General features: G+C 41.2%; 1 protein-coding gene across 2 annotated transcripts; it reads left to right on the top strand.

Moving 5' to 3' along the window:
* The first annotated feature begins 546 nt into the window (after positions 1 to 546).
* LOC308089293 (phosphatidylinositol 3-kinase regulatory subunit alpha-like) lies at positions 547 to 22,714 on the top strand. Of its 2 annotated transcripts, none has more exons than XM_080433930.1 (17): positions 547 to 723; positions 1,465 to 1,970; positions 2,651 to 2,780; positions 5,834 to 5,926; positions 6,137 to 6,208; positions 6,723 to 6,839; positions 7,127 to 7,325; positions 8,585 to 8,670; positions 14,514 to 14,616; positions 14,747 to 14,845; positions 15,697 to 15,877; positions 16,473 to 16,598; positions 17,088 to 17,230; positions 17,752 to 17,928; positions 18,472 to 18,546; positions 19,436 to 19,606; positions 19,789 to 22,714. In XM_080433930.1, exons 2-17 carry the CDS (start codon positions 1,779 to 1,781, stop codon positions 19,976 to 19,978), a joined length of 2,154 nt encoding a protein of 717 aa, XP_080290056.1. In that variant the 5' UTR covers positions 547 to 723; positions 1,465 to 1,778; the 3' UTR covers positions 19,979 to 22,714. The 2 variants fall into 2 exon arrangements, with proteins under 2 accessions (XP_080290056.1, XP_080290057.1); XM_080433931.1 differs by having other exon boundaries at positions 8,588 to 8,670.
* Positions 22,715 to 23,394: the final 680 nt, after the last annotated feature.

The following is a 23,394-nucleotide window of genomic DNA, read 5'->3' on the forward strand; positions in this document are numbered from 1 at the left end:
GTCTCTGTTCTATTCTTTTGACAGCTTTCTTTCTCTGCCTGGCGCATGGAAACTAGGTTACCGGATATTACGTCACTAGGCAGCCTGCCTTGCCCCGTTGTAATAATCAGTGTTGCCATGTCCGCTTATTATAAGCGACTTTGGGCTTATTTTTCTGTAAAGTTGCTTGTAAATATTGGTGGTTGCGTTTTTTGGGGCTTGTTTCTAAAGTGTAGTTAATTATTTGGGCTTGTTTCCTAATGTTTAAACTAGTGATTCTTAAAAACTTTTTCATGTCAAGGACGTTGAATGACCCACCAAATTAATATGTTCTTTCTTGGCCACAGATCTGAAAATATAAAATAAAAATACATAAAAAAAACATTATTTTTCAAGATCTTTCTTTGAAAATAGCAGATCTACAAGCTTGTAGATCGGCTATTTTCAAATAGCTGATGTTTAAAGTGCTCACGTGGCCCATAGTCGCTTCTTTTGGGCTTGTTTTCATAGACCTAGTCGCTTATGTCTCTCGCAAGATCTGGCAACACTTGCCCCGCTGTAATAATCTGTTACAGCAGACGGCCGAAGCCACGAGCCCTCTTTTCGCGTTGGAAGCAAATAATCGATCAAATAAAAGCATCACATCGGACTGTAAAAGAAGAATTGGCTATCGACAACTAATCATCGCATCGTAATGGCATCCGTTGGTTATCGCGCCGAGGAGTTTGACGGTGAATAAATAAGGTGGGTTTACGTTTTAAAGCTGCTGCCCTGGCTAAGCTCAGCGTGCATTGTGTGTCTGTACTTCCTGGGGCCATTTGGTGTCTGAGCCTGTGCACAGCGTTCTGTAATGTAATGTCTGACACCCCAGATGGGACTGTCTGCAAGGAGCCGTTCTCCACTAGATTTGACATCTTCATGGATTAAAGTTCTCAATCGCCGTGACTTGATTTAAGTAATTTGGATTCCATAGAAATCAGCATGTCTTCACACCGAATCATGTTGCACACCGAAAATAGCGGATCCGCGACGTGTTAGATCAGCTATTTTCGGTTATTATTACTTATGTTACGATCAAAGGATATTGGAAGTGGTCAAACATAGCGATAGAATACATGTTCAGAAGCATCTTCCATAAACACGAATGTCTCAGAAATGTCATAATAGCCTCAGTCTGTGATTTCTTCAACTGGTTGGCTGTGTGTGGAACAGCAGCAACATAGGTTTAGAATGATAATACCTTTAAACATCGTCAAATTGATCACAATATTTTATTTTTGCTTTATTCCATGCATCTCTTTTCGCAATGTTAGCATAAGGATTCATCTAGCTTCCTCCACTATTTTGACATTCATAAGCTGCCGTTCACAAGCCCATGACTCGCCAGGGTTCAACGTAATCGCGGACGTGGTCCGACCGCCACGAAGACCTTACATAATCTAGTTAATAATCCAATGTTTCTTTTCGCTGTCTTTACCTTCGCAGGTGGCCCGACGCGCCTACAGATGTGGCCTCTACCGCTGATGCGACTTCTGTACATGAGTGTTCGGAATGTTTTGATCGACAGGCTGTCACCTGGTCTAGAGGGATGACAGGACACACTGACTGAGTGGAGATGGAGACAGGGGAGACCAACAGCCATGCTCAGTTAGTCTAGTAACTATTTGTAATCCCTATATACATCAATCTCAGGCTAAAGAAGAATACACATATTTTTTATGAACAAAAACCTCCCTGTTTATTTTGTTGGGTTTATTGCACAGCCATATATATATAATAATAGTGTTTGACATATCAAAATGAGCTCAGAGGGTTTTCAGTACAGGGCACTTTATGACTATAAGAAGGAGAGAGAGGAGGACATAGACCTCCATGTAGGGGACGTGCTGCTGGTCAGTAAAGGGGCTCTGCTGGCCCTGGGCTGCACCAATGGAGCCGAGGAGAGGCCCTCGGAGATTGGCTGGCTGCCCGGCTTCAATGAAACCACACAGGTAAGAGATACCGTTTCATTTTGTTCTATTGTGTTTGATCATGGCTTGTTACCCTATGTGAGTAAGAGGAGAGTGGACATGTCATCTTTTGTCTGATAAAATGCTAATAAATCCATGAATAGTATCCAATTTATACAATGCAAACAACATTTTTTTTGCATTTACCTAACACCGGGTAGGTTGACTGAACACATTGTTTTTTTTTGTGTCAACAACCCTCTGCTTCACGTTAACACAATACAGTTACACACATTTCACACTCGGGAGCTACTCACTATAACCACAGTCTTATAAATACTGTTGGCCACGCAGCAGTTGGGGGGGTTAAGTGCCTTTAGGGTTTTACTTATTGACTTACCTGCTGTCTCACAAGCATTCTCTACTAGTGCCTGATTTATACTCGGTTGCTCATTGTGTCACACACACCGAAAATAGCCAATCTACAAGCTCACGACGCATCGCAGCACTTGTAGAGCTGCTATTTGCGGTGTGCGAAACCGGCGAACAACTAAGCATAGATCAAGCTATTACCTTCAGGCCACTGCTGCCTCTGTCAAACAAGAAACCATAGACACACAACTGAATAATACCAAAACAGTCTATGAGTATGTGGACCCTAGCCTATTTTATAATATATATGATAAAAAATTTATGTATTGTTGTCCCGTGCTGACCTATAGGAGAAGGGAGACTTTCCGGGGACATATGTGGAGTTTTCGGGCAGGAAGAGAATGTCTCCCCCCACTCCTAAGCCCCGACCACCCAGACCACCATCAGCAGCTTCTGCCAGGGCTGACTCCGAGTCAGAGGGTGAGTAAACAGAGTATAAAATACAAGAAGGCGCCAATACTAAATGAGAGCATACGTTTGCTAATGCTAAACTAGGTCTCTAAGCTAAGGCCCCCTTTGAGCCTGTCATTAACTTCAACATTATCTGTGTCATTTTGCATAGATCAGATTAGGGTGCTCCGATCAGGATTTTTGTGGCCATCACCAATTATTTTCCTCTGGATTCGCCAATACTAATACTGAGTTAAAAAGGACAAGAATATTATTACTCTTTTCTACTGTAGTATCTCTGCTGGCTGTCTCTTCTTAGAAAGGTCTTGCCCATATTATTGTACCCATATGATGTCACTGTCTTTGCACTGATTTGTGCTTTGATGAAGTTTGGCCATTATTAAACTGGGAAAAAAATTACTTGAATAGGTCCTCCAAATATTATCAAGTATGTTGTCACTGTTGGGCAGAAACCTTGTATGTACAAAAGAAAAACATCATTTTTCAGGAAATGGAAAAAATAACCTGTTTTCCAGTGAATCCATTGTAGTTATTATTTAGTCACAAGCTCTTAATACTTTTCATTGGTATGTATGTATGTAAATATGTATAAAACCTACAGACAGACCCACTTTCACTTTTTTTTTTAAATTAAAGATACTAGCGAAAAAGGCAGATCTACAGAGTTTGTAGATCTGCTATTTACACTACTTTTACGTTATGTCCTATGAGAAGCCTTTCACAGTGTAAAGCCTAGTTCATAAACAAAATTCATATTCGCCAAATAACCTATGCAGACGGACAAAAGAATGACTGCTGCACCTAAATGGACATCTGCTCAGGGTTCCCTTTGGGTCCACACAGCTATTTAGCAGGCGCTGAGTAGACATCCACAATATAGAAGTTTCACACAACAGTCATATTTTGTGTCTGTGCATGCCAGTCCATGAGAGATGTCTGTAATGTCATACGGTTGGTATGCACATGCATTCTGGTACGCTATAAGTAGGGTTGAGTACAGAGAACCGGTACTACCACCTCCGATACGTATAGTACCGAATAGGTACTGTATTGTAATGCTGTGTAACTTGTTTGATGATGTAGGCTGATCTAGAACCAGAAAAAAAAGTACCGATTTAGGATCTAGACTGACATCTGATCTGATAATATTAAAGCTGTATGATTTTATCGGAATGTCAAGACGATAAAAAGACTGACGTAAGACAGCTCAGACTCAGATTTATGACCACTGTACACTGTTGAGATGACGGGAGCGCACCACTCCAGCAAAAGAAACTCATGATTTTATTTCGACATTGGAAATTTGTTTGTGACAGTGAAATTGTTTGAAAAGGGGATTAGTGTAAGGCCGGCATTAGTTGTAATACAGTTACAGACTACAGTACATTTGGCAGTAAACATAGCACATTCTTTGTGCGATGAAGTACAAGCTGTGCTCATAGGCATAAAGCCCAGGAGCAAATGCGTCCAGGATACTTTGAAGAACCTAACACTCAAATCCCCCTTCAGGTGGTCAGAAACACATTTAACCACAGTGCTGCCAAATAGTAAATGCAGCATCTGTTGCATCCATATATGCAACAGCTATGTGAACATAAATGAATGATTGTTCTCCGATCCACCTTGGAAGAGCACCAAAAGCAAGATATATGCTATAATTATAAGTATACACAATGTCTAGCTAGCAGACTATCTATATAAGCACACACAACTCCAGCTTAAACTCTTGAGGTAATGAGCTTTAGAAACATCACTCATGTGTGGTCCTAAAGTGGATTTAAATAGTCTGCAACCTCTAATTGTATAGTAACTATGATTCAGACCCACCCTTGTACCCTTTCCTATTGCCTTTTAAACGTTGGTGATTTGACGAAATGAAACGCACGCACAAAAAAAACCTCACTCACAACTGCAAGTTGTGTTGGGTAATGGCGTTCACTGAACACCACAAATTTTCCATCTGCAGTACGTTAGGTGTTTATTCAACAACGTTCTTAAGCTTTTCATGTGATCTTGACATTGTTTGATAGTTTCCAGTTACAGTAAATTGTTGGTTTGGGTTTGAGTGACAGAGTATTTGATGCCGATGCTAAAGAGGAGTCATTATAAACAGCTTTAATCAACTTTTTCCTTTCTCTCTTTGGCTGTTTTTTCTTTCTCGTGTATATCTCCTTTTCTTTCTTTTTTTGGTCTTGTCTTTCTGCCTCTAACTCACACTGTTCACTTGAATGCACGCCCCTTGTCATTTATTAACTTGTGTTGCACAAAGAAACAAATATGCAGACGTGTGCATAAACTGGGGCACACAGTTGTGCAAGCATACGTACTGTAACTTATTGTTACTTGACTTGACAGACAGACACACACACACACACACACACAAAGTTGTGCTGGTTTTCACAGTTGTCAGCTGACTTCATCATCATTACCATAGAACACAGGAAGGAAATCAGACCTATGTATGAATGTTTCCAAACACACAGCACGTATTGTATAGAATTATAATACATTAATTGATGTTATCTAGACTGTTCTCGAGACGGTTCTCAAGTAGTTTTGTATTTTGCATGATTTTAAATATTTGTTATTTTAATATTCCTCTATTGAGACTGTTTGATGTTTACGATCCCTGTCAGAACATCTCATGACCCTTTTTTGGGGGTTTCAAGCCACTGGTTGGAAACTGTTCTAGATAAGTGCTTTCTGTCTTGTGGTCAACACCAGTGGGCTACATTTAAACTTCAAACTGTGATCACACATAGGGCTGTGACAGAGAATTGACAATGAACTGAAAAGGTTTATTTTCTCCAGAAACCCTTGAACATAGTTTTGCAAGTTGATGATAACTAAACAATGATGTACCATATGCACTCCTGTTTCACCAGCAAAAAAAAGAAATCCCTGCATAAATTAAAATGAATTGTGGTGAGCTCAACCCCGCAGGATGCATCACATAAGCACACTAATGTGGTTATTGTCCCAGTCCTATTTACAGAGCAAACAAGGTATTAACATTAACATTTTTGATGGTGTTGAATTCAATGTGTTTGTGTGTTATCCAGGCTCTGTGTTACCAGACCTCCCAGAACAGTTTGGTCCCCCAGAGACGGCACCCCCTCTCCTCAACAGACTGATGGAAGCTATAGAGAGCAGAGGTAACAAAGACGCACGTATAGTGATACACACACACACACACACACACACACACACACACACACACACACACACACACACACACACTGGGCCACACTCTGATTGTGTAAGCAGGCTACAGAATCATTTCATTTGGTCTCTATTAAAATGCACAGAAAGTTGTCAGTTCACAGGTGACACCCATGTATACAATCTATTTGTGTTGAATTCAGGAGTCGAGAGTCCAAGTTTGTACAAGGGCTTCAGTGGCGGAGGACTGGACACCAGACAGCTGGCTGATACTGGTGAGTTCACTATGTGTCTGTGTGCATAAAATGTATTGGTCAGTCCTAGTGCCCGGCCGATGCCAGATTCTTGGGTCCGATCCTGATTTAGGAGAGTCCTAGACCAACGATCACCGATGTTTTGACGGCTATTTTATAAAGATTCTTGAAAATAACTTTGAAAAACAAAACAAATACTTTTTTGAAAGGCAAGACATTAAGTATGAACAAGTAAATATAAATTACACATAAACTGATCTTTATTTAATTTAACCATAAACCCTATTATAAAACAATAAAAACCTGATCAACAAATTCACGTGTCATATTGTGTAGATTGTGTAGAACTTGTAGATCTGCTATTTAAAATTAATAAGAAAAGGTAAAATATTGTGACAGAAAAAAAGGCTGATATATGCTCCTAATCCCTTTTTGTTATGTATGGTTAAATAGGAATACAATATTTGTTTTACCCCCCAGCTATTTCAGGAAGCATGTGTCTTCTGCTAACAGACTGAGTTTTGTTTGTTTTCAGACCTGGAGCAGCTGGAATTGGTGTGTCTGTGTGACGGGGTAGTGAGGTTCCTCCAGGAGTTGCCCGGCCCGGTGCTACCCACTGTGCTACAGACAGACATGGTCCACACCGTGCAAGGTCAGAACCTCTCACAAGCAAATGAAACACAACAGAGAAACAGTATAATAACAGTGTAAGAATTAGGGCTATTGTGATTAACGATTTAATTGTGTTTTTGGCATCAAAATTAGATTTCTGTTTGGCTTTTAGGCTTCATAAACAAAAAGTCCACAGGGCAGATATACAAAAGTTAACTGACCTATTTAAAAGCACACTTAAATACCAGACAACCTCCTTGTAGGTCTATGTAAGAACAATGATGTTGAAAAGGGACAATATAAAAAGCAATATACCTTTCCATGCAGAGGTGAGAGACCCAGAGGAGTGTGCCCAGGTGTTGCGGGGTGTAGCCAGCTCCCCAGCTTGCCCTGCCCAGTATGGCCACACCTTCCTCAGCCTGGCTCGCCACCTGGCCAGGCTCTGTCTTCACAGCTCCAGGAACCAGCTGAGTCCCAGGGGCCTCGCTGAGGGCTTCAGTCCCCTGGTCTTCAGACAGCCTGCCAGGTTAGTACCACAAACAGTTCAAACACACATACATGGTGTACACACACACGCACACACATAAGGATGGAAGAGTTTAATAACGCGCTCTTCTTCATGCAGATGTCTGGGTGAGTGTAAAGGGCTACATGTGCATGCCATACACACACATGCACATAAATCTACACGTATCTACAGACATTGTAGAGCTATTAAGGGATGGGACTATGGGCACTTTTACACGTGGGAATGTTTGCAGTTAAACGAGGTTAACCGTAGCATTATGCCATATTTGTACAAATTGAGCACATCATGAACATTGGACACAGCAACTGTATCATACTGTATATCGCAACGCTGTGAACGAAGCCAACAGCCTCATTATAGACAGAGCATACAAGTTGAACCGTGTCTAAATAAAGTCAAACAGTCATCTGTCTTTCTGGAAATGTTTACCACTGCCTTGTGGTTTCCTGGAAGTCTCTTTTATCAGCCAAGGCTTCAGAACAAAGCTTTTTGTTTATCGTTTACCATATTTGATACATCGCTTGTATAAATCCCAACAGGATAAAGTTATGATTAACGTCAGCACCACCGTGCTGTGATATAAATACATAAAAAGCAGCATTTGTCACATATTAGAAAGAAGCACTTTCTAATAAATGTGTTAAATCCAGTCTGAGAGCTGCTGACAGTGGAAGGTTTACGACAATAGATGCTTTCCAACACTTGCCGCCGCTGACGTCGGTTTGGTGAAGAGCTATCCTAACACTGCTAGAGTCTTGTAGGAGTAACAATTATATACAAATATTTGTATAACTAATATTATTTATATTGTATGACATTTTTCATAATCTTAAGTTAATTAGACCTAAACGGGTTGTGGGTTTTCTTTGTGTACACAGTTTCCTACTTAAACGTTCCATCCCTAAGACCTATATTACAAACATAATATCCAGAAGTTCTAGGTCAAAATGTATAGTGCTCAGTGCTAATTGCTTAATAGAGGTGTTTAGTGGGGTGATGCTGGAGGTACAGTTAAAATGGCTATATGGGAAATTAGAGACTTAATTAGATACGAGTTACTTTCCATAAAGAGTTGGGATTTCAGTTTACACTTCTGTCTTAAACCATCACATAGAGGGAGTGAACAGGATAGCAGAAGAAAAGCTTCTAATCTTAATATCTCTCACACAACTGCACAAACAAAAAACGAATATCTGATACCCAGTTAATCAGTATCTCTGTGTGTCTTGTGTCCGTCTTGTGTTGTTTTGTGGCAGCAGCTGTGAGTCAGGTCCGGACCCCCTGGTTCAAATTCTGGAGGTTCTTATCACCAGCGAACTCAACATGAACCAGGCTGCACCAGGTAGTGTGTGTGTTTTGAGTGTGCACTTTCTACATCCACAGTCTTCATCCACCCTCTCACACATCTGTCTGAACATAGCCAAAGTTGTGCCGTTTGACTAGCCTTCATCTGTGTGTGTGTATATGTACTGTAAATGTCTCAGCAGAACGTGTGTCGATGCCATAATTTTAAACTATAACTCTGCTAGACAACCTAAAAAAGTGGACCTATTGTTTGCCCGTCGATGTGTTTTTAGTCTCATGTCTCTCGTTGGCTGTTTTGTAAAGTACTATAGGTTTATTATCAGATTTGCATATTTTTGTAGTGCGCCGAATTGTCTCTGACACCACGTATGCCCACATCTCTCTGTAGTATACTGCCTCAAGTAGGTCCTTTGACACTAGGAAGGAGGAGAGGATAGAGGGAGAAGGAACAGCAACCATTTTAGCTAGATTGAGGAAGGGAGTGAGAGAACTGGACATGGAAAGCAAACGACCATCCTTAGTCGGTCAGTCAGAAAACAGCCCAGCAGTCAGTCAGTCAGTCAGTCAGTCAGCTAGACAGCTTAGCATCCAGTCAGTCAGACAGCCTAGCATCTAGTGAGTCAGCCAGACAGCCTAGCATCCAGTCAGTCAGCTAGACAGCTTAGCATCCAGTCAGACAGGCAGCAGGTGATGGCATAGCATGCCAGCTGGTCAGTCAGTCACTGACTGTCATTTTTTAGCCTAGCAACCAGCCGGGCGGCCAAGACAATGACATCATCGTTCTGGAGGACATGAAAGATGCAGCAGTGGAGGGCCAGGGTGGGGGGTGTTGCCTTGGTGACATCACCGCTGTCGCAGGATTGGTTGGGTCGGGTAGTGATGTCACACATCTCCAAGCCGTTCCCCTGGGCTTTGAAATGAGGCTCAGTCTGCCTGCAGACAACACAGCAGCAGAGGGGAGAATGAGAGTCAAATGGATTATTGGGGAAGAGAAGAATCTGTGTCCTTTAGATTAAACTGTTCCGAAGAAAACGCAGGGTGAAAGGAAGAGGTTGACCTATTCTCGTCTCTGTAATATTTTAAGAAATACAGTTTTACTGACTTACCGTCTTAATTGTATCGCTAGAGATTAACGGTTATCTGAGCTCAGAACAAAATGTGTTTCATTAGCCTTTAGTTGCCTCTACAGGACAGCAGGACAGAGATTAGCTTGCTTGATGCACAATGGGAGATTAGAAATTTCTCTTGATGTCTGACCTGTCCATTCTGCGATCAGGATCGGTCTGACTGCAGCACGTTACATTTTGGGGAGAGAGTGATATATGCATAGAGAGAGAGAGAGAGAGAGAGAGAGAGAGAGAGTGGGAGACAGAGAGAGACGGAGAGCGCAGTGCAGAGGACAGGAAAGAAGAGTGTCTACAGCGTAAGCAAGCATACTGTAGTAGGTAAGGTGGAACTGCTTCCTCCTCGGCCTCAACGTCTCTGTCTGTTGCATCTGTCCGGTTCCGTGTGTTTTCGGACGCATGAGCAGAGATGGAAGAGGGCTGCGAGAGATACGCAGAGAGAGTCGGAGAGGTATAAGGGAAAGAAGGAGGAGAGCCTAGATTTATTTATCCCCCCTCTCTGAAGACCTCACACGCACACTCTTATAATGCTGTGGTGGTCCGTGAGGTAAGAGGAGGAGGAGAGATGGAGGGATTGAGGGCAGAGGGCGAGGCCATGCGAGGAACAGAGAGGATCCTATGCTACATAACCATGCAGAGCCCAGGTAGGACTACCTATAGCCAAATATGTTAACAATATTGACTCTTGCAGCATTCACAGCGCAACATGCTTTTGCTCGAAGGCTTCCAGTGCAAGTTATTATGGTGCTGTGCAGAATCTCAGATCGCAAACTAAGTTACATGTCAAAGGGAATCTTTAATGTCTTTGAAACTGAGAAAATTCAACGGGTTAGCAATCCAAAATTGTTTTCAGATATAATGTAGATAAGTAGGATGGTTATCTCCGGCAGGCAGGCCGATAGATATATTGCATTCAGCCCTTATCTGTTTATCCGTCTGTGTGTCTGCAGCTAATCTCGCAAACTACTAGGCCAATCAGTGTCATAGTTCTTGTGCATGCTGCCGGCAGGCCAAGGAGCTAAATTCCTGATCATCTCTCAAATCGGTCAGCGACGACTCTGCCACGAGCCCCAGAATTAAACTAGGAGTTTATGTGGATCTCACTAGAAACAATGGGGCTCTGGGACTCAATGTGACCAGTCTGTGACATCACAGTCATCTATGACGTATCTATGACATAATGACTCAAAATTTGGGAAAGTTAATCAGCACGATTACAGACCCTATTTACTTCCAATTATAAAATTAAAGTTAACTATTTAAAAAAGTATAAAACGTGAAAAAATGTACTTGAAGTGGCCTACCCGCGGCGTGATACAAAGTTTGGCACTGATTGGTCCAGCAATTAACTTTATTAGTTCCACACAGACGAGACACACACACCCTGCCATGCCATCACTGTAAAAACAAATTGTTAAAGTTGCATTGTACTTGATAATCTATGCATGTAAAAAATATAGATTTTAGACTAATCTATTAGTCACACCCAGCATATTGTGCTTGTGAAATAGTTGTGTTCTTAGTGGTGAATAATATAAAGATTTCTATGTCTGTTTAGAGACTAGCCTACTCTGCAATGCCCACTGACTTGCGTTTGCCTAAGAGGACTCGCAAAGTGAATGTAGGGCAGCAAAAACCTAACAAATTGCACATGGATTAACGTTATTTGTCGCTACAGCGGAATTTCGTAAAATCGGATTCCAGAGAGGCCATGAACGAGATCACTGTAGATCCGAAGGGAGGGAAAAAAGCGAGGGGTGTTACAGGACTTAGGAATCACACTACCAGGTGATAGACAGCTGATTTGTATAGGGATACAATCTTACTTGGTTGTCTGTAATCTATTTATTAATTAACTTAACAATCAGAGGTATATCCCCACAGTTTTTTTAAGTAGGCTAATCAGTTTATCACATCTCTGTAGAGGTGCGCACATTCAACTCTACACACATTAGGTTAACACCAGAATATAAATTATTAAATTAGATTCTTTGAAAATAGCCAATTTATATAAGGCTAGAGATATAGTGGTTAAACAGATTTTTATGCTACAGTATATTGATATTAACTAATAGCTGGAGACCCCCTTGAACCCCCTGGTGAACCACTTTGAGAACCGCTGCGCTATACACACCGTCCTGTAGGCTATACAGCCAATATACTGTACGTCAGGCGCGTATCGTCATTGGGGCCAACGAGGCCATGGCCCGGTCTGTAAACCCAGCTTGTCCCTGTGTAGGGGCAAGATCCGCCAGGGGAAAAAAAACTAGAAATCAACATTAGCAGCCCCTCACCCTATTCTGTTGTCGCCGACCACAGAAAGTCGCCTTTGTTTTCAAATGGGGCTCATTTGCATTCGGCCGAATTGTTAATGAGTGGCCATTAAAAAAACTGTTTAGCCGTCAAACCGGTTTCCTGCCAGGTACACAGTATAAAGAGGGCCCCGAAATAGCTTCACATTTCATTATTGTTGTGAGTAGCAAAAAGGAAACCTCGGGCCGTCCTTCTCTCCATTGCGCAGAGAGGCCACCTCTCTCCATTCAGAAATGGAATAGAAGAAGAACCGTCGTCCTGAAACACCATCGCCCCAGGTCTAAACCGGCGGCCTCGGTCCGCGAAAAAAATGGGGCAGTGTGTTTTGGGACGAGCGTTCCGTTTTCCACTGTTCTGGCCCGGTCAACGTTAGAATCCACCAAACGCCACTGCTGTACGTCCACTGGGCTCACGGCATCCCGTAGGGCGTAGGCTATCCATCCATCAGGCTAAAGGTATCCCGGACAACAATAGTTTAATCCTTCAGAAAATATTTTTTATGTTGATGAAGATTTGTATAGTCTAGACTTTTCGATTAAGTTACACACCTTGGATTTACTTTGTGGCACTGTCATGCAGAATAAGCTGAAAACACAAAGTTCAAGTGTCCCTATGATTCTGAAGACCTTGTATAAAGCACAATGACACTTTGGTAGAGGTTTGGTTTGTGTAGTTACCTTTCCATGATGTAACTCCAAATATAGTAAGATATCTTCAGTAGTTGCTACGTTGATTAAAAATGGATATTCCAAAATTTCCTACTCATTGACTTGCATTGCACGAGTCACTCTTTTAGTACACAGTGAGCATTGCACGAGTCATTCTTTTAGTACACAGTGAACATAAACAAAGTGGATTCTGCCAATATGTAACATTACAAAACCTGGTTCAGCATTTATTTTATTTTTTCATATAAAATAAAGAAATGTCTACTTCCTGTATTTAAAGATCTGGATCCGCAGATCCAATCAAAGGAAGTTTTTTATAAAAACATAAAAATGCAGAATCAGGTTTTGTAGTGCTGACTTGTTTGCGTTTTGTGCTAAAAGACTAACCTTAAGACCTGTTTCAATGTTCAATTTAAGTCAATGAGGAGACTGTTTCTGAATATCAGTTTCTAATCAACTGAGAAACTATTTCAGATATCTCTCCAATATTTGTAGTTACTTAGGTAACTACACAACCCAAACCTCTACCAAAATGTCATTGTGTTATACATTTTAAAACATTCTCAGTTGAATGCACATACGGTACATGACTTTTGTTCTTTTTTTTCCTAAATGTTGAATACGTTTTATGAAAAAAGGTTTTCAGTCAGAAGATTATTTTTTTGCACTAAATTGCAACCTTTCATTGACAAACACAATTGACACGCAAAAAAAAGCGCAAAACATGCTCCTTCAGACGTCCAAACGTTTTTTTCCGGAAAGGGAGGTGAGATAACTACATTTTTAGACACTCCTGCACCCCCAGATGTCCTGACTGTCTGAACTAGTTTGGAAAGTCTGTCCGAAATGGAATTCAATTTCTTTTCTGACATCGGAAGGAGCATGTATTGACCTTAACAATCACACAGAACTTTATTAGACAGAACTATGATTGGCATCTGCTCAGTATTACATGCAGGATACAGCCATTGGAGGGTTGCGCACACATCTTGCAATGTATTAGGCAATATTGTAACATCATGTTTGCCCTCCTAGTGATGACAACATGCCACACTACTTTTCCATGTGTTCACTATCTAAAGATTTGTCTCCATACAGCCTGTCCACTCTGAATCCACCGTTATGATGTAATAATGACATTACTTTATTTCCCTTACTTCCATTACCCTGTCATTTCATATACGCACACGACCACAAAACGTTATCGCATGCCCCCCCACACAGGCAGAAAGATGGAGGGAGAGGTAGAGCAGAGGGTTGTGCTCTACTGAGCACACTTTTCTAGTTGTTCATCATGTATTGCAATACATTCACAATTATATCAGAATATGCATATGTTATTACTACTAGTATAGTCCTGTTGTCTATTCTATCTACACTATCAACTTTCCAACAGAATATACATACATGAATACATGCTGTATGGTTGGACATAGACAGTATACTGTGCTGCAAGTATTCAAAAATGTTGATACTGCCCTGATTGATTTGTTGATGGACTTCCTTGACCAACTGGCAGCGTAGTCAAGAAATGTGACGCTGATCAACCCAGTGGTTTCTGAAATTACCCACAGACAGACATACAGACACGCACACGCACACACACACACACACACACACACTCACACTCACACTCACACTCACACACACACGACAAACACATAATCTCCCCCTTGCCTTTGGCCTGGAGACATAATTAGGCTGGTAATTATCACTGCTATATATATTTATAGCTCTTCCTTTGCTCAAATTGTTGCTCAATGTCTCCATCTCAGCTCTTCCTCCTAAACCGGCCAAGCCATCTACTCCAGTCCCGAGCATCTTCAACAACAGCATGGCCCTGACGGACTCCGAATGGTACTGGGGAGACATATCCAGGTGACATTACGCACACACTACAACATACTGTACGTATCGACAATACAGTATATTCACACAGTCATACAACTCTGTTTAAGTGATCAAGTACACTTGTAACCTTTTGTTATGGCGTTTGGGTGTTTTGCAGAGAGGAGGTGAATGAAAAGCTGAGAGACACAGCTGACGGTACGTTTCTGGTCCGAGATGCCTCCACCAAGATGCACGGTGACTACACACTCACCCTGAGGTCAGTTCACCATATTTAGCAACTTTGAATACACACAGTGCTATAACTCCCAGCTCACTGTTCTACAACTCTGTTAGATCACTGTTGCAGAGCTCCATCAGCTCCACAGAGACCGGGATTTAAAATGCATTTTCAAGGCCATGCTCCCTTTTGCAAATCTTAAACTAAACTAAAACCTTTCTATGAATAAATTGTCATGTGTTCAATGTTGGTCCCACATTTGTTTGGTTGGGTGTAAGAACAGCACAGCCTCTAGAGGCCACTAGTGTTGCTTTTTATACACTCTTAGTATTGATATAATATACTATCATTCTTCACCTATTGAATCTTAACCGTCATTGATGAGCCAGTAGACTGCATCACAAAAGAAAGTGCCGGCTCAGTACCTCGTCTGACCACACTACACACACAAAATCTGGCAGTGCTGTAACACAAATTTGTACTCAGTGCCAGCTCACTGGTGTAGAGCTATCTCGGGTCATTGTACTATAACCCTGTTATCAGCTTATACAAACTCGCTGTTCTAGAACTATCAAGCTTGCCATTCTAGAACCGTCTGCAAACTCAATATTCCAGAACTATCTATAAGCTCACTGGTATAGAATGGCATTTCAGGGTTCAGTAACTGCCACTTCGCTGTTAATTGTTTTTGGTACTGTTGTGTGATACAGCAAAAAATAAACGGGGAGAGTTTGAGATTTAAATGTGTAATCGATGTCATTTCATTTCGTATCTTGAGTATTCCGGATGGATCCAGGGCCATCAGTGTATTATTGTGCAAATCTTTGGGGATCACCTGTGCATTTTGAGACCAGAATTTGACTTTTAAACTCTTCTTCTGTTCTCTACAGGAAAGGAGGCAACAACAAACTGATAAAGATTTTCCATCGGGAGGGGAAATATGGGTTCTCTGACCCTCTGACGTTCAGTTCAGTGGTGGAGCTCATCAACCACTATCGGCATGAGTCTCTGGCCCAGTATAATCCCAAACTGGACGTCAAACTACTCTACCCTGTGTCCAAGCACCAGCAGGTTGGTGTGCTAGTTTAATATACATATCTGATGTAGGTAGATTGGAATGAAGCCTGTTGAGGTATCTCTCAACCCCAACCGGCTGTTTTTGTAGATTAGCTACAAAGATAGTTTTGTTGCCCAGTATAACCTTCAACTGAAAGAGGTGCTCGGGTGGCACTGGGGAAATGTACATGCCCGCCACCAGAGTCTAGGGGTGCAAATCCACCCCAGTGCATCCGGCCTGCAGAGTCATAATTGGGCATGTTCAGGAGAGCGCTATGTCCTCTCAGTGCTGTGGCAAGCATTGGGAGAAATTAATTGGCATAGTGACTAAATTGGGAGAAAAAAGGGATACAAATTATTGGCTACACACAAATATAAATAAATAAAAATCCTTCTACTGAAAACAGGACTGCTTTTCAAGACCAAAAGGTCACCAGTTGGTTAGCTAGCTGATAGGCAAATGGGTAGATGGATGCAAGCAGGTCGTTTGGCACTCGTTTAATTGTCTTATTATTAATTTGTATCACAAGAGCAAGTAAAACAAATGCAAATGTACAGTCATAAATATGTTATTGTGGTTGTTAATAATGATGATGAACACTGTGTTTAGGACCAGGTAGTGAAGGAGGATAGTATTGAAGCTGTTGGGAAGAAACTCCATGAGTACCATCTGCAGTACCAGGAGAAGAACCGCGAGTACGACAGACTGTACGAAGAATATACCAGGACCTCACAGGTACATGCAACATTACAAAGTTCTAAACTTTGTCTAAATGGAGAAACAATGCAAAATGGGGAGTGGACAGCTCACTGTAAGATGGCATGGAAAACACATGGGCACATACAGCTCAGGCTTTCACAAATAAGAAAATGTATTTGCAACAAGAAATAATATACACAAATAAATGGAGACCAAATAGAGAAAACGTGTGTTACAGTAATTAAACAATGTTTAGTGAAGGAAAAGAACAGAGAAAGTGAGAGCATGCTGCAGCATGTTTATTCCTGTACAAGTAGACGTTCATTGTACAATGTTTATTGCCTCACAGCACAAACTACAATTACCCATATTACAGTTATAGCTAGCTGTTTGGTAAACAGGAGCATCACAATGTTTCTATGCAACAGCTACTAATTCCTCCCTCTGTTGTACCCCTCCTCTTGCTCTCCACCTTTACCGCTCTCTCGATCACCCCCTCCCTCCCTCTTCATCTCTGTCCAACAGGAGATCCAGATGAAGCGAACAGCCATTGAAGCATTTAACGAGACCATAAAGATATTTGAGGAGCAGTGTCAGACACAGGAGCGCTTCAGTAAAGAGTACATCGAGAAGTTCCGGCGGGAGGGCAACGACAAGGAGATCCAGAGGTAGACATTTTAAGCAGAAACTCTTGACAGGTCATGGGTAAAGACCTAACTCTTCAGACTGCACATCACCCCCTAGAACTCTCCTTAATACCTGCCACCTTCTGCCTCGATTGATGCTAGCGATTGACCGAGATCTGGCTACCATGCAGAAATAACTTGGTCACTCGATCTCATGTTTTTGCTACTTACCGTAGATTTGTTTTCTTGACCACAAAGTTAAGGATGTAATAAATATGTTATTTAAACAGATGCTAGGTTCATTGTTTACCTGGTATCCTACAGTTTCAGTGTGCAGATAGTTTTTTCGATAGTATATTGTTTGACTAGGTTCTTGGTTTACCTGGGATCCTAGTTTCCTGAGGCACTACACTGTTTCTGCATTCTATGCCTACATTGTAATTGTATATTCTAACTATATCACAGTTAAGAGCTGTTGTTCTGCCTGACATGAAGTAGATTATGTAAGCTTTTAAACAAAAAAACAACAACTAATCTTCCTTACCCTGTCCTGTTTTCCAAAGAATCATGGGTAATTATGACAAGCTGAAGTCACGGATCAGTGAGATTGTGGACAGCAAGCGCCACCTAGAGGTGGACTTGAAGAAGCAGGCATCCGACTACAGAGAGATCGACAAGAAGATGAACAGCATCAAACCTGACCTCATCCAGCTCCGCAAGACCAGAGACCAGTACCTGATGTATGTAACACACAGACACACACAAACACACACACTGTAGTACGCATTGGCATACATACTGTATGTACAGTATTTTACCACAAGCTTTTTATCTACTGAGATTTGAACACAACCACTAGAGGGAGACATCTTCTGTCTGTATGGTTTAAATACAGATTGGATTCAATGCATGTCATTGTCTTTTCACAGTGTTAGCCATACATAGCACATGAGCTCAGATCATGTTTCAGTTAATGGCTTAATCAATATTTTTAGATTTTACATATGTTAAGATTTTTTTTTTTTTTACAGCATTACCAAACTTACATCAGTAGTTGAGTCAACATTGGCTAAACCTCACTGCACGGTTAATAAGTCATGATAACCCAGCAGTATCTTGCCTTAACTCCCACTTCATGTTCAACACAATGCTTTGACTCACCTCAAACTAAAGCAATGCAAAAACAAACCATTGTTTTAAAGGATGCTTTTTTACAACAACTAGGCCACTACACAACATTGAGTTCTATGTTTATAAACTGTGTGTGTATGTTTGTGTGTCAGGTGGCTGACCCAGAAGGGAGTGAGGCAGAGAAAACTGAACGAATGGCTGGGACTGAAGAACGAGACCACAGAGGAGTGAGTATACTAGTACAACAGTCTGCCCTTCAATGAACCACGCAAGTTCAGTTAGGAAACTCTACTTGGCATAAGCTGATTGGACCACTCAATAGGGTGCCTTTACAAGCAAACCAATAATGTCAAACATTAATATGGCAAACTCAACCCCAGTTAGCATGGCATCAGGCTGCTCTCTGCAGCTGCTTTGTGTGTCACACCTCATCCTGACTGAGCGATCTGGCCACGAAATCATGCGACAAACTGTAGTGTCCATGGTGTTGAGACATTACTTGAACCAATCAAATGAACTAATAACTAATGAGAGGAGCGGAAAGGAATGTTTCCGCTTCATGAAGCTACAACATGGCGTGCATGCGTGTGTTCTTCTTCAGTAAAAACAACCACTATGACTATCACTTTACTGTTTGACTGAAATTGAAAATATTAAGTAAAGAGGGTCTCACTATACTGTTTGATGACGGTCGTTTGAACAGTAGGCTATAGAAATAGACTATAAATATGAACTAGCTAACAAGGGTCTCACTATACCGTGAACAATCCTTAAATGTATATGAAGTGCGTCAGGAGCAATGCGATTTAGAGAAGCTACTGTGTTGTCCGGCCACAATGCCATTTGAACATCCAATTTCCTTCACTCTTAATAAAACTTCCGACAATCAAAATAGCTGTATTCTGGGAATGGCTGCAAAGCGGCGTGAGCATCTCGACCAATACAAATCGTTTGGTGGTGGAACACGGCCGTGAAACCTCATCACAAAAATAGAGACACATCGAGCAAATATTTGATGGTTGGACTGAATGTTTGTCTGTATGCATATCTGCCTGTTACTGTACCTGTGCCCATGTCTACCCACCTCTAACAGAGATTTCCCTGTCTTGTCTCCAGTGAGTACAGCATGGTTGAGGATGAAGAGGACCTCCCCCATCATGACGAGCGGTTATGGCGTCTGGGGAACATTAACCGCATCCAGGCTGAGTCTCTGCTCCGAGGAAAGAGAGATGGAACCTTCTTGGTCCGAGACAGCAGCAAGCCTGGCTGCTACGCCTGCTCCGTAGTGTAAGGATCATTTGCTGGTGTCTGACTTGACTGTCTGTCTGTCAGAATTTATATGTACCTGTCTGCCTGTCCAGAGTGGTAGAGAGATACTCCCTCTCTCTTAGTAACTATATTATACACACATATACAAATGGTAGATACAGCGATACTGAATTCTGTTTTCTCTTTCCTCTGCTCTCCAGTGTGGAAGGAGAGGTGAAGCACTGTGTCATCAACAAGACCCACACCGGCTTCGGTTTCGCCGAACCCTACAACCTTTATGGCTCCCTGAAGGAGCTGGTCCTTCACTACCAACACACCTCTCTGGTTCAGCACAACGACTCCCTCAACGTCACGCTGGCCTTCCCCGTCTACGGCCAGCAGAGACGCTGAAGCTCTCTCAGACTTTGTTAACTTTACAGCTGGTGTCCCAATCACATACCGCGGAGGTGCCGCGTGTAGTATTATTATAATTTGTTTTTGTTCTTCATTTCAAGTACTACACCATGTGATTTCCTTCTTTCCGATCAAAGGTGTGTGTTTGGTCGGATTAGAAAATGGAAATGCATTCAGCACCTGAGGATATGACTGGGTGACACCACTCTATAGAGATGAAGGGGAAGGTTCTATACATCATATGCTTTATTGTCTTCATAGGCCCATGCCCAGAACATGGTGTTCAAAGACTGAGCTCTCAGCTGATATGGAGATAAAACTGGGTCCTGCTAAACTCTCAGTGGATTTTATTATTTTTCTTTTAAAAGGACATGTTCACCCCCACACCAGTGGTTACACTAATGCACTTCCTTCCAACAACATCCAGAAATCACAAACACAGAAACATCGATGAACTTCCATAGCTGAATTCAGGTATTGTTCAGCTAAGAACAGGAATATCAGTGATTACCCTGTCTAGCCCCTTTTACATCCAACAGAGAGAGCTATCTAGGGGCATTCCGCTTTACCACAAGACCTCTACGTGTCCGTCTGTATGGATCCTGTTGATGATGCTGAACTTAAATGCAAATTATGTACGAAGACAAAAACGATGTCAAAGATGAAAGGAGGGACAATCGAGTGAAGGAAAAGAGAGAGACTTTTCTTGACATGCTAACACTGTGAGTGAAAATGAAATGGGGCGAACTTAAAAAGAGGGTAAAGAAATTGACCGGCACGTATCGTTCAAATACAAATAACCCCACTTCTCAATTCAGGATCTTCTAAACCACCATCCACACGGCTTGTTTTTTTCATGTTTCATGTCAATTTCATGCTTTTAAAGCCGTGGTTGTGCATAGTCTGTGAGTGAGCATCTGTGTGTCCAAGTGAGGCAAAGGTTTTGTTTGAAAATTATGTTTGCCAAGCTGGGAAAAGTTTTGGAAAATGACATGTAACTCAACAAATATTGCAAATGTCATGTTTTTTTTCTTTCTCAACTAGATAGGTTGGTAGATCTTTGTCTTTTTGAAGCAGTAATAACCCAATAATCTCATGATTACACATGTCCCAAATGAGGGTAATATAGTGCTAGCCATAGTGCTAGCCATCCTAAGTCCCCCCTTCCTTCAATTATCCTTCCTTCTATTGTCTTGAAAATGACAACCCATTATTAACCACTTGAGCCCTATATACTTCATCATACAGCAAATGGCGGCAATAGCCCATCTACAATCTCACAACACATGAGCTTGTAGATCTGCTATTTTCGCTTGTAGAGCTTAGGAGATTTTAGAAGAGTTTTGAAGAAATTGTACATTATTGCAAAGTTTGTGCGATTTTCCAAAAATCGGGATGCTGTGGATAAATGCTATACCATAGAACCAAATACAATTATTGTAAAACATAACACAAACGGACTGATCACCAAATCGTTCCTTGTCATTTCTGATTGCTGAAAGGAAAGAGAAAACTAGCCAAAGTACAACATTACTTGAGAAGACATGCAGCAGAAAGTGGAACTTACATGGAGCATTAAAACTATTCAAGCTGTTAAAGGAACGCTGAACATGGGTTGACACGTTTGTCTTTGAAACTGTGTCTGATTAAACAATCCATGATCATTAGCATTTGAGGTAATTGTTATGGGTTTAAATGCGACTGATGCTGTCGTTATTGTTTTAAATAGACATTGATCTTCTGGTTTTGAATCTTTTTTTTTTACTCCGGTAATCTTAGCAACTTCATTGCTAGTTGGCCATCATGTTTGTCCATTAGCAAAACATGAAAATAAAAAAGAAGTCACAAGGTTTTTAATTCACCATTGTAGCAGTGTACATTGTAAACCATGGTTAATTAATCTTCATTGCGTTTAAAGTCATTCATGTTGATCAGTTTTAGAGTACATTTCTTGCTTATTATAAGCGTTGTTGTATTTGATTTCATTCTGAGGTATTGAGGACATGGATAAGTATGTGAAGATTGTCATTCCACAATGAGATATCCACCTGTTTTAGGGGATTTACAATAGGTCTGAAGGCAAGTAATCACTATACTGTCAATAGATGCACACATGGGCTCTCTTTTTTTAAGAGCAGAGTCATGTGTGTTTTTGAAACATTGAGTAATTTCAGGTGGTGCAATTTTTCCAAAATGGACATATAGCATGTTGGAATGAGACGGCTTCAGATATTGTGGCCTACACATTCAGGTGCAGTTTCTCAGGCTTAATATTTTCAACCAAGGAATCGTACAGTGATATTAGAACCCCAGTGAGGGCTAGCCTGAATAGGATTATTGATTTATTTGGTCCAAATCCATATTCCGGGTGCTGTCCCTTTTTTACTTTGAATTATTTCTAGTGCAAATAATGTTTTTGTGATTTATTTTTTTCTTCTTACAATGCTATGAGAAGGGTGCACACATGAACCAAACCCATTTCTCCACAGACAGTGGAATATGTTGGAGAGCCTGAGCCAGTAGAGCGTGAATGTGTGTGTTCAGCATGGTTTGTGTGTTTTGACTGTTTGATCTCTGTTTTCATTCCATAGAAACTGTATTTTCTGTATCAGAAATCCAGATAGTAGTACTTTTCTTTTTCTTCTCTGCTTCTAATTGACCCTGTAATGCCAGTATCAACGATGTGATGTCACAAAGGACAATAAAGCACCAAGATCTTGAAAATATATACATTTTTGGGGTGTGGACTCAATTGTTTTTTTGTTGAGGTTGTGTCTTGGCGTCTGAACATATACCGTAGCGTAGATGCTTTGGTGATATAACATTTTCTTAATAATTTTGTTTATGCATACACACATGCTATGTGTGTGTACATTTATATATACATACGTGTGTGTGTGTGAATATATATGTGTGTGTGTGTGTGTGTGTATATATATAAACTGACCATAAAAAGTTCGGAAACTAACTTCGGTCGATTATATCTCCCCTTTAATAATACCTATTGGTTTTATATAATTTTTATTGTTGATTAGTCACCTTACAACAAGGTACAGCTTGTAAGGATCGGGCATTCGTGGAATGAGCAACACAGCTAAAAGTGTGGATAGCGCCTCCCAAAGAATTGCCAAAATCACCCCATATGCTTGTTGGTAATCGCTCTTGTTTTGAGCAACCTGCCAGCACACACCTTCTGAGAGGTGTGTGACTGGCACCTGAGCATGCGTTCTGCAACTTTGTTGAGTTTGTGTATGCTCCAAGCAGTAACACTGCCCCCATGGAAAAATGCCACATTTGTCCCTTCAGGATAAGGCCCGTGCAATAGGGCAAGTGAAGCTGGTGTTACGTTATGCAGATTACGCATTCTTTGGTGTTAGGCAGCCCTGGTACCATTTGCAGGCAGGTGTTTGCCA

The sequence above is a fragment of the Gymnoscopelus braueri genome (assembly GCF_963280865.1).
Source record: "Gymnoscopelus braueri genome assembly, chromosome: 7".
NCBI classification, from domain to species: Eukaryota; Metazoa; Chordata; class Actinopteri; order Myctophiformes; family Myctophidae; genus Gymnoscopelus; species Gymnoscopelus braueri.